This window comes from Ambystoma mexicanum, chromosome 14 (assembly GCF_040938575.1).
Source record: "Ambystoma mexicanum isolate Mex_15411 chromosome 14, UKY_AmexF1_1, whole genome shotgun sequence".
Taxonomy (NCBI): Eukaryota; Metazoa; Chordata; class Amphibia; order Caudata; family Ambystomatidae; genus Ambystoma; species Ambystoma mexicanum.
Window position 1 is genome coordinate 624268250 of NC_090940.1, and position 12288 is coordinate 624280537.

General features: G+C 45.8%; 1 protein-coding gene across 2 annotated transcripts in view; it reads right to left on the reverse strand.

Moving 5' to 3' along the window:
* EXOC5 (exocyst complex component 5) overlaps nucleotides 1-12288 on the reverse strand; it is a 248070-nt gene that overhangs the window by 147390 nt on the left and 88392 nt on the right. For both annotated transcript variants that reach the window (XM_069638074.1, XM_069638076.1), the window contains exons 6-7: nucleotides 1878-1906; nucleotides 1678-1787 (exon numbers count right to left, since the gene is read on the reverse strand). In XM_069638074.1, coding sequence (XP_069494175.1) covers nucleotides 1678-1787; nucleotides 1878-1906 — 139 coding nt within the window. The remainder of the gene's footprint in view (nucleotides 1-1677; nucleotides 1788-1877; nucleotides 1907-12288) is intronic.

Here is a 12288-nt window from a genome sequence, read left to right on the forward strand (position 1 = left end):
AGAGCTGCAACAGTATCTCTGTAGACCCCAGTGCTTCAAATCCTTCCTCTAAACAACTACAGCACTAAAATGAATTCAAAAATCAGATGTAATGGGAGGAGAGTGCACATAAAGGGAAGACAACATTAGGGTCTGCAGTACAATCAGAACGAAAGGCATCTGGAGTGGGCGAGACTGCATGGCGATGGATGAGAAGCGACCATTCTGCACTTGTGGCTCATGGCCTGTAGGATACTGCTGGATACAGTTGAACTACTCAATGACAATATGAGGCTAGGACAATCCCTGGTGGCTACAATGAGGCGACCGGCAGGGTTACTTTGTCTGCAATTCACAAAAGATCACGGCATTCGACACAACACCATTTAGAATGTGGCTGCAAGCTTGGCACTAGGTGCCAGTCTTCAGAAACTCTGCAGGGATCCCCCCTGCATATGGAAACCTGGTGCGTTTGTTCCCTAGTCCACAGTACATCTCAGCAAGGTTTGCTCATTCACACTAGACAATAGGTGTGTGGGTCTCCATTGATTTATATATGCCTGTGAAGAGAGGCCCATCCAGACTTGTATCTCTCGCTATGCCCCTCATCCTCCTCAACGTGATGCCCTAGGGTTTAGTACACTCTACAAATGAAAAAATTAATACATTAAGGACAGGGACTTGGCAAGAAGATATTGAACCAAGTAGTGGTGTAGGTCCCTTTATGGGAGATTGGGAGCTAGTCAAGTAAACCATACTGTATTTGAATAGGGTGCTCTGTAGACCAACCCCAACATCAATTAGGTAAAGCTCAACCAATCAGTGGTGTATTCACAACCAGCAGTGTGAAAATTCTCCATGAAGACAAGACGGGATACTTTATATGTAACTGGAGCCTGGCAGCAGTAGGGTGTTACAGGGGCAAATCAATAGCATGCGTGTTCCTGATGTAGCCTTGGGTTTAGACACATCAAGGAAAAGTTCAATAAATAGATTGGGAAAGCGGAACAATCCCAAGTCACAGCTTAGGGCTTTTCAACCTCACAGCAAGCACTTTTCAGATTATTAACAGGATAACAAATTCCAATGGCTGGGCCACGCTTTCTAACCAGCCAAACCGCTAGAAAACCGATCAGCCTGCCAAAGACCAAGACTTCGCTCTCTTATATGCTCCACAGTGATGTCTCGCCCATGTGGGTTAATGGATTAACTGAGTAACTTCGGGTTCTCTCCCCCTACATTGTCATAAGCCACTTTTGGGTAGTGTGATCGATCTAAATCTTTACGGTAGATGCTCGGAGAGCCTCTCTAAAGCACCTTCAAGACCAGAAATGGCACAACATTCCTTTTCAAAAACGGCCCACCTCAGTTTGCCACCAGTGAGTTGCCTACTGAGGCAAGATACAGGTTCTATCCCTACATCAGATGCATCAATTGCTGGCTACAGTCCAGTACTCCCACTGCCGACACTCCGCCATCCAAATAACCTTCTTAGGGAGTTTACAAGTCATTAGTGTACTTATGGGTACTGCTGTGGACAATGTAAACAACACTATTGCAATACTGGCTTGAACTGTCTGGACAGAAATTCATCCCGTATATGCACACCAAGAACGTCTTTGCATTCTTCTCTCACTGAACGATATCTTTAGTTTTCAGTCCTCTTGCGTGCATCAATAGACTTGGATGGTTGATTACCTTAAAGTGGAGCAGGACTGCTGCCACCTCCCGCATGCGCAATATTTCCCCTTTTCTTTGCGCACTGGTGAACTCTTGAATTAGCTGCAGTTCCAAATCATGATATTTACCTGCATAGGATTATCATAAGCCAGAAACTTTAAAATGAACAGCAAGTGTAGCATATAGCCAAAAAAAGAAGAAAAAAAAAAAAGACTTACTTGCAATTTTAGATTTTACTTCCGCAAACCTGGAATGTGATAAAGGCAAGTATCAGATCATTCTCTCCGAGGTCAAACTGCTGTTAAACGGCACAACATTCAATACAATATATTTCACTATCGCAGTCAATTATAAAAACTGTCACAAATGACAGACAATACAAATAACATTACAGTACTTACTGTTTATCAAGACCAAAAAGTACCATACACATGTGAAAAACCAATAAAACAAGCTCACATTCTAATTGATGCTGATCATGGAGCTAACATTTCACAAAAAGTAACACGATTGGGAAATATTGAAGGTTTTTGTCCAGTTATTCAGTCGTTAGAAACCAAGGAGCATACAATGTGTCCTAATACAAATATATTGCAACCATAAAGTGGCAGCTTGTAAACCCAATGTTACTGCCATAAAGTGTTGTACATAACCATGCCTGCACTCCAGTGTAAACCCCCTTGAATGTTTGCTACCTATGCTCAGTTTTTGTTCCTTCAGTCTTTGGACTCTTGGCTTCTGTGGGGGTTTGGGGGAGACGTGGTGAAGGGGGACATCTAGAATGGCGCCAGACCCTCTATGGATATCCCAAACCCAGACGGGAAGCAACCCAACCCTCCAATGATATAGATCTGCACAATCCAAATGGACAGCCAGCTGCCCAACCCCTGTCCAGCCACAGACATTGCCTGGCTGGATAGGTGGATTGGCAGCAGACGGCTCCAAGACGCAGGCAGCACTGAACTTGGGGAGTCCATGGCTGTACCCTTTTGAACGTGCACAACCTTGAAAGACAATTTCCAGCCTCAAAGAGCAGAAAGTTGGGCAAACGGTAAGGACACAAAAAACAGGACTTGTACCACCAGGAGCAGCTACTCTGAGCACTCATCGCAGTAATAAATACAGGTGCATGGTAGTGCACCCGTAAAAGAAAATGTAAATGGATTCACTGCCACCACCCTGTTCTATGAACACCCAAAAGGGCAACCAAAGCAATTTAAAAGAAAAAGGGCAACTGATAGAGCAGATCTGTCTTCTTGATCGAAATTGCCTTCACCTGTGGAGTCCCCCAACACATTTTGCTGGACTCATGGATTTTTGTCTGCCTCTCGCAAGTGAGACCCTTTTTCCACACTCACTCATTTTTTTTACTCAGATCTTAAGAACCCTTTTTCCAGCTTTTTGGTTTATTGTTTTAGAGTCATGCTTTTCTACATCTTTTCTGGCATCTACATTTTTCTGAAAAGGCACACGTCACTTTCTGTGCAGTGTTACTGGAAGCTCCTAGAGCTTCCACTGTAATGTTCCTAGATTTTCCCTTGGTTTAACTCTGTTACCAAGGCAGGGGGATATGTTTTATCCTATGACAGATCTGTGGGTGTCGTCCCTTCTCCCCTAGGGGCCAGAGCAGTGCGTCCTGTGAGGTACGCAAAGGTTTCCTCAAACCTACTCCCCTTGGATCCTCTGTTCAGGTGGCCAAGGAAAGGCCATCACTCTTGGATCCCGACACTGGGGGTGTAGATGCGAGGGAGGATCACTTGGGGGGAGAGGATAACCACAGGCGAGGAATGATATTCCCCTTTTCCTTGCAAGAAGCAACTTCACCCTCACCCTGCCTTTATAAGCTGTTGTAAACCATCTTCCCTAATATTCCCTCAAACCATTATAGTAATGGCATGAGAAAGAGGCGACTAGGACTAGCGCAGATAAACATGAAACTCTAGAAACTGAGACGAGGAAGAGCCATGCAAACTGTTGTAAGGTCAGGCATGTCCAAAGTGCTCCACTTATTATGGTCAGGCAATTGGGCCTCAGGACCCACACCTGCAACCTGTCAAATGGTTGCAGGGGTATAAAAGGTGGGGCCAACAAGACAGAAAGAGACCAGCAGGAGAGAAGCTGGGCCGAGCGTTGTGGGCCTGAGGGGAGAATCCTGTACAGAATGAGGTGGGCAATTTGGGTCCTGTTGGACAGCCAGGACGCCGGCAAACCCCCAAGGAGCTGTGGAGCCAAAGCCTGGGTGGGCTGCAAGAGGGCCACAGAGGTGGGAGGCTCATTGGTCGGTTGTCAGCAGCCAGAGCTGCAGGCACAGAAGAGAGCAGAATGCTGCAAGTTACCAGCAGCGTCCACGGGAAGCAAACAGCGCTGCCGGCAACCCACAGAGAGAAGGTGAAGTGCGAGCAGGGCTCACAATCAAAGAAAACGTATCGGCGGAGCAGAGGCAGACACAACAGCCACCCGGAGGAGACGGCAAGGGTTGGTGAGTGGAAAAGAGAGAGCACTCGAACTGGTGCGCTCCTGGGGGCTGTTAGGGAGCCGAATTAAATGCTGAATGAACCCAAAGCAAAGGAATAGAATGGATAAAATGAACTGTAAGCAGCAGAATATAAAAACCAAATCATTGAATGCCGAACTAAACGAAAGCTTGTGACAACGCTAAGAAATTATACATTTCTGTGAATTACACATACAGTGAATTGAAAGCCAAGAACGAATTGTATGAGCTACACTGAAAAGCAAATATGGAGTATTGCTGAAGAGTATGAAAGCAATGTGGTGAAAGAAGGGCACCACGAAGTGAACTGAATAAGACAAACACACTGTGGCAAAGTCAAGAGACTGGCCAAGAGGAAACCACATTGTGTCAAAGCCAAAAGGCAGCCAAGTGAATGTGAACCAGCACACAGGTGCAGGTGCAGAAGAACCTGTGTGGGCAAGAAAGCTTAGGGTTACCAGTAGCGTGACCTGTAATGGGTGGACCGCGTGGTCCGAAATCTGGGCCTAGATCGGGGGTGCCCCATCTGTGAAAGCTACAGAAATATACACAGAATCAAAGTAAGTGTATGAAAGATTGCTGAAGTGCGACAGAAGAAACACAATCTGTCTGAATTGTCAAGTAACCAGTGGAAGTATCAAGTTGAACAGGGATTGGTTTTGAACATTGAGAAACTGAGACCAAGTACAAGTTGAAGTCTTGGGGAAGGGAAACCTGTGACTAACTTTTTTCATATCTTGACGAAATGAACCTCTAGGCCCTTTTTGGAAATGTGTAATCTTCTTGGGGAAGGGATCTCCAAGACTTTGTCGAACGGTCTTGAACATGGGGAAGGGGAGCTGGAAAGTAAGCCAGGAGCTGGAAGAAGCTCAGAACTTTGAACACGGTTTCCTTTGTTGCCGACATGCCTACATGTTGTTTAGCTTTATTTGTGAGGGCACATATAGGTTTTGGACACTGACAGTAGTTGAACCTACGGACTCAGATTTTCCTTAGTTTGTTTAGGTTGGGAAATCCCAATTTAGCATAGGGCAGGTTAGGCCTTCAACCATCCTGACCTAAGCTAATAAACCATTTTTGTTTGAACTTTGAATCTGTGTCTGTGTCTTGCTTCATGATGCATTCACAGTCCACAGTACAATAATCCCCTGGGGGTGGTGCCACGGGGTAGGATCAGATGGGAAAGGAAGCCCCTTCTGGGATTAGGGACAGCCGTTCTCAGTCACTCTTCTTTCCGCCAAGCCAAACTCTCCTTCCCGCTTTCCCACCATGGCCAATGTCTGCTACTGTAACATTAATCAACTTAATATGTTAAACCATATTATGTTAGCTCCAGCTCTGAAATCTCTCCATTGGCTCCCAGTGGATGCAAGGATTAAATTCGAAACCCTCTACATTGTCCACAAGGCTTTCTGGGGCCTGGGTCCAAAATACCTTCAGCTATCCCTCCGCAAATACCTCCCCTCTCGAGCTCTTCACTCCTCTACCTCCAACTCCCTCAGGGTCAGTCATTTTTCAAAGAAACGAGCTGGGGGTAGATCTGTCTTTGGCTGGGGCCTCCCTCTGGAACCCTGCCGAGAACCATCTCCGGAAGCACCTCAAGACCTTCCTCTTTTCTTCTGCCTTCGCTCCCCCTCTCCCCTGCTGATCTGTTCTCTCTTGGCACCGTGCACCTGGCCACCCTCTGTCTTCCGGGCCCATGTACCTGCTCACCCTGCCACCCTCCGGCACTTCCTCCGGGCCACCCCTTGCACTGGGGTCCGTATCTGTACCCCTACAGCCCCCCTTTTCCTTCCTGCACTTATCAGACCTACCCTGTCTGCTGCCTTAAACCTAGCACTTGCAAATTGCTGGCTGCACTACCTCCGTTTTTACCTTTATTATTTATTTATTGTTATTTATCTGTTTCTCTTCTGCTTCGCACTTTCCACTTCTCCCCCCTTCCATGCACTTTTCCCTCTCCCTCTCCCATGCACTTGCGCGTTCTCAATGTCACTGGGCCTAGTAAGAACGCCGTTTTGTTCTCCCCTGTTCCCCGCCTTGCCTTGTGTACGAGCGCAATAGAAATAAAATACCAATATCAATATTAGTAGCCCTGAAAATATCAATTGCCTTCCATATAGCTCCATTACAAGTACTGTGAAGATGATGACCAGGAGTATGCAGATCACTCTTGAGAACCAAAGTGAACGCTCTAGTCTCTCAAGGCGTTTCATTTCAAAGGTAGTCCAAGGAAAATAAACTATTTTGCTCGCTGCCTGAACAAACCTCTGACAGCCCCAAAGTCTGGCCAGCAAATCCCCATACCGAGAAGGGAGCAGTGACTGGTGGAGCGACCGCCAATGGGAAAAGGAACCCAAAAGAAAATTGACCGGCGGGAACGCTGCCGACTGGAGAGAACGCCCAAATGCAGCCAGAGCCTCAGAGGGAAGCACCGGTGCTCGGAAGATGCGAACCACAGAAATAGGTATGCGGGCAAAACGAGAGGTGCTGGAATTCCGGGAGGAAGCAGGGAACAGCGGCAGACCGCTTGTCTGAGACCCTGAGATAACTGGGACACTGCAGAAAGAAGCATATCCCTGGTGTGAAAAACCTAAGGGCTTTTCCCACCTTACTCCCTGAGGATCTCCTACACAGGTGTCCAGGGAAGGGCCATCACTCTTGGATCCCGAACCTGGGGACAGACTAGCAAGGGAGGACTACCTGGGTAGAGGGGCCTCTGGGATTGAGGAGGGAGTACCTAAAGGTGATTCATGGTATCCCCTTTCCTAACCGTAATCTATCCAACTTTTCTTCCCTTTTAGTGGGACACTACAACTCCCATAATTCCTGTTTTCTCTCTGACTGCCAAAGTACTGGGTCGAGGAAGAGGCAACCAGGAGTGCTACAGATTACCCATATAGACAACATAGGACAAAAAAGGCCAACCGACTTTAAAGAACAGCAATGTCCCACTAATAGAGTCAGGCAGGACAAGGCATCTATTCACACCTGACTCCAATTGACGTTTGCAGCAGGTATAAAAGCTGGAGCCAGAAGTCACACTTTGAACAAGCCTTAGGAAGTAGAATGCCGAGAAGTCGAAGGAAAAAAAGCCCAGCAGTAACGCAAGTTAGCTGTCCCATTGTTTTGGAGGGACCAGAGCGTGGCGAGGGAGCCGTGTCTCCAGGGAGTCAGAACTGCAAACCCTGGCAGGTTTTCCGACTTCTCCTGGCAGCCGAAAGTGGACTGCTCATTTCCCTAGGTGTGAGCTGAAGACCAGGTGTCAAAGGGGCAAAGAGGAAACCCTGACCACAGCAATGAATGAAGCAGAGCTTTTGTGAACAAAGAGGGTGACCAGTTAGTTTCAAAGCCTAAATAAACCCAGCACACGTGTGAAGGAAATTAACGAACACATACGAGTGGCACGAAAGTGAAACACTAATTATACGAGATCTCCCGAATATCGCTGAACAAAAGAGAGGAGCAGAAATTTGAAAGTGTTGAAAGAAAGTTGCAAGACGAGTCTCCCAAAAGGAAAAAGTGCTGCTGAGGGGTGCAAGCGAAGTGAGAGCAAAATGTGAGAAACAGTGAAATGAGAGGATATATGTCCAGGAGGGCCTAGACATCAGAAACTATGATAAATTGTAATATAAGGAATGTTGAATTGTTGAAAGGAAAGGATACAAAGTAACAAGTGGTCCTGTGAGGTGAAGTCATACATTCGAAAGTCTGTGAAATGTTATGAGATATTAAAGCGGAGACCAAAGTAAAGAAAGTACCCGTGATAAAGAAAGTGGAGTAAGAGGAAAGTGAAATATATTAATTGTGATTACGCCAAGAGGGCAAAACATAAGAACTTTGGAAATGGCCAAGAAGGCAAGTTAAATAGAATAAGAACTACAATTACCAAGTGGCATTGGTGTTGCAAGAGAAGATTGTGAATTGAAGGATTGTTGCAAGAGAGGTCAATGTGGTCATGCAGAGGTTTATGTGAATTCCTTGCAGTTTTGAAAGTCTTCGACAGTGAGAAAGATACTTTAGATAAAACGCTGGGAAGGGAACACCCACGAAAGAGAGACCGGCTCGAGCAGACAGAGGGACGCCTGTATAAACTGTGAGAAATTGAGAAAGTAAATGTGAACGGATTATTGATGGCAAGGCAGGCAAAGCCTTGAGGAAATGATGAACTACCAGAAGATGCAAGACTAAGATTGAACTGTTAATTGTGCCAGTAAGCCAATGTGTGCAAGACTGATAGAATTGTACCCGCCACATATCCTTTGGTTTTTAAGAGACTCTAGGCCCTGTGGGGTTGAACCTGGGTAAGGGAGTTAATGCTGAAGCCATGCTGACTTTCTTTTTGAGACACTATTTTTCCTTTTGTGTTCCCTGAACACATTTGTTATCTTGAGAAGGAGGGCAAGGTTAGGTTCTCTTAATATAGGCCTTTTTATTTTGACCAGACTCACTTGGACTTTTTTTTTTATTTGTTTTATGGTCGAGATCACTGCCATTTTAAAGTTGGGGCCAGTTAGGAGTTCTACCAACCCAACCAAAACTTTAAATAAAGGTTTTCGGAACTTGTATCCATTGTGTCTGCGTCTACTGTTTGATACCACGCCTTAGGCTATTGTAGCAGCGCATCGACAGTCTGGGACCAGCACCCATATAAAAGCCAGAGAATAAGAAGGTGTGGGACCCTGAGAGAAACAGACATTGCAGAAAGAAGCATATGCCTGCCAGGAGAGTAAACCAAGCTATTGCAACCAGGCATTGACAGTCTGGCACCCGCACCCATAGGAGAACCTGAGAATAATAGGGGTTGGGACCCTGAAAGCAAAAGAGACAGATTAGAAGAAAACCTGGGAATGGCAGGAGAGTACACTGAGCTGGCAAAACAAAGCATTGAAAGTCTGGGGCTCGCACTCATACGAGAATTAAAGAACTGTTAGGCAAAGTCTGTTAGGCAGAAACCTGTGCAGTTCCCCCTGGGAACACTACAAAAGATTTAAGACTACAGGTGTTTGGCAGTAAAGCCACTTGGTAGCAGTCTGTATCACACAGATTCACTTGGTAGCTGTGGCTGAGCAGTCAGACTTCCCTCAAGAAGAGTTAGGCAGTATACAGAGTATTCACAATAGGTCAAAAGAACACAGTAGAACAAGTAAACACTGACCAGAGCTTGGTGTAAAAGAGATACCATTATTTATTTAAAAACCACATCTAGAAAACACAGGCACTAATAGTAAGCAGTTCAAAAACACGGTCACTAAAAGATATACACTCCATTAGAAGAATATTAGACAAGTCTTAAGTAAAGCCCCACTTATTTTCAGACAGCGGTGAGCGCTTAACGCAGATGGCACTCTAATAATTCGTTTTAAAAGGGAGAGAAAAGCAGAGTATAATTTGAAACAGATCCCAACACTTTCACAAGAACAAAACAAGAGAGGAAGGCAAGTAAAACCGTGAAGTGAGTTCAGTAGGCTGGATCCACTTTAAGAGGATCAGAACGAAATGTGTCCAAGGTCACACGGTTGAAGTGCACAAGAGTTTTGCAAAGGTTCAAAAAGAGTTGGACCAAAAGAAAGGGACCAGTTAGAAGGTCCAGGCGGCCAGCCCAGTCCAGAAGGTTAAGGGATTATTATTACCTTGTAGCAATCTTTAGAAAGGGAGGCCTGGCGGACACGGTACCTTAAAGTGGTGAGAATACTCCAGCGGGGTCAGTTGTTCCTGGCAGCGGATGCAAGTCGGTGCTTTGTCCGGGGGAAGAGAGGATCTCGTCGGGGAGGAAGACAGGAGTCTGTTGCACTGCCAAGGAAGAAACCAGCCGTGGAGTTCTCAGGTAAAAGGAGCGGTCCTTTTATTTGCGGTCCAGTGGTAAGTGGCTATCCAGTTGCCGGGGTGCTTGGCACGGGCAATTCGACCACAAGACGTCCTGGGATGCGAGGAAAAGAAGGTAAACTGGTTGTGCCCACCAGTCAGGCGAAGAAGCCTCTCCAGCCGGGAGATCTTCTCTGTCGTCGGGAAGTGGCGAGTCGGTTCCGCAGGGCTCCACCGGTGGTGTCGTCGTGGCAGGTCGGCTCATCGTCTCCCTCGTCGGATTCTCAGGTCCTGTGGCGACTTCTGAAGTTCCAATCCCCAAAGCCCTGCTTTTATGCAGCACACCCCCATTCACTCAGCCTAGCTGTCAATCAAACATGCCAAGTGGTGGGCCAATCACACAAGAGTGCGACTTGAGTTACCAAGGTAACTCAGCCCAGGGTGCCTAAACCCCCTCCCACACCCCCTGTGGTACCCAGACAGAGTATCACCACTTTTGGAGGCTTCTGTGGCCTAAACTTCTTCAGAGCCCACACAATAGCAAAATACTCTCGTTCAATGGTTGTCCACCTTGTTTTAGGATCCTTCAGTTTTCTACTGATGAAGCAAATGGGGTGCTCCCTACCTTTCCCATCCAGTTGACTGAGGACTGCACCTATTCCTACATTTGAAGCATCTGTTTGCACAATGAAAGTTTGGTGGTAGTCAGGAGCTCTGAGTACTGGGGCTTGGCAAAGTCCTGAATCTTCAGAAGCAGGGGCCAAAAAAAAAAAAAAAACGAGTCCTTGAAGTGGTTCCTTGACCACTCTAAAATTGAAATTGTCTCCACATTCAAATACCTTGGAGTCGACATTGACAGCACGAAAAGAGGTTTAAGTATACAGGCAACCCTGTGGTCAAAGGCCAAAAACTTAACGGCCCAACTACGAGCAGTCGACAGAAAATACGGCAAATACAGTCTTCTACCGGCAATCCAATTCTATAAGTCAAAAGTAATTCCAGCATTAACTTATGGCATGGACGCCAGCCCCGCAATTCCTTCGACCCTGTGGACCAAATTAGAAGGTTTTATGTGGAGAGCAATTTTAGGCCTACTGAAATCGACAGCTGTGGCACCTATAAGATGTGAACTCGGGCTGCTTTCCATGGAGGCAGTGGTCGCTCAGAGCACCATCCAACTCTACAGACAAATCAGGAATCCAGAAAGCCTGGAAATATACAGGATGATTTCTGAGGAATTATCTAAAGGTAGCACCAAATTCCTCAACAACTGGACTGATAAGCAAAAACGTATATTACAAGATATAGCTTGCTCAGAAGAAGAACTTATCCAGAACCCTTTGAGAATAAAAGAAAAAATGGAATGGCTCGATTGGATAAAAACAAATGACAATGCTGTGGCGAACAAACTGCTAGTCCACTTGCCACCAGTCTTCAATAAACTGAAACAACCGATGGAATACTGTACTAAATACCCGAGCAAACTTCTTATGAGAACTCTGTTGAAAGCCCGTCTAAATCTCTTAGCGACACAAGAAGTCTTAGCCATCCGCTCAGCAACTGAAGAAAGATCCTGTAGACACTGCAGAGATGCTCAATCCATAGAATCTATCAAACATCTCCTGATGGTTTGTCCCGCAATAGACCAAGAAAGAAAGGCCTTCCTCGGTCCTGTGTACGAATTGTCTTACGTCATTGACGACAACATTTGGTGGAACTGCCTCATCACGGGAGCCCAAACAAGGTGGTTTATAGCAGCTACCAAACTGATAACCATTGCATTAGAGAAGACGTCGCAAATGATACAGAAGTAAACCTTCGGAAAAGCCTCTCTCTTCGCTTTTTTTCGCCTTCTTGGTCTTCTTTGAGAAATCACAGAAATGTCCTTCGTGTAACTTCAAGAACTTTAAGAACTAAAAGCCTTTTTGTAAAAATCTAAATTGATTATATACAAATATAAAAAAAAAAAAAAAAAAAAAAAGCCTTTTTCAGGGTTTCAAAGGCCTGATTGCATTCCTCATTCCACCTAACCTTTTTAGGGAATTTAGGAGAGGAGATGACATTCAGTGGAGAAGCTATGGACCCATAGTTCTCAATGAAATTCCTGTAATATCCAGTGAGACCTAAGAAGGCTCTCACCTGGGTCTGAGTAGTAGGTGTTGTCCAATTTTGCACAGCTTCAATCTTACTGGGCAAAGGCCTTATTTCTCCACCTCCTACCTCATGTCCAAGGTAGACCATTTTACTCTGTCCATTCTGGCATTTACTTGCCTTTATGGTCAGATTGGCCTTTCCAAGAGCCTGCAAAACATATCTCAGGTGGTCCACAT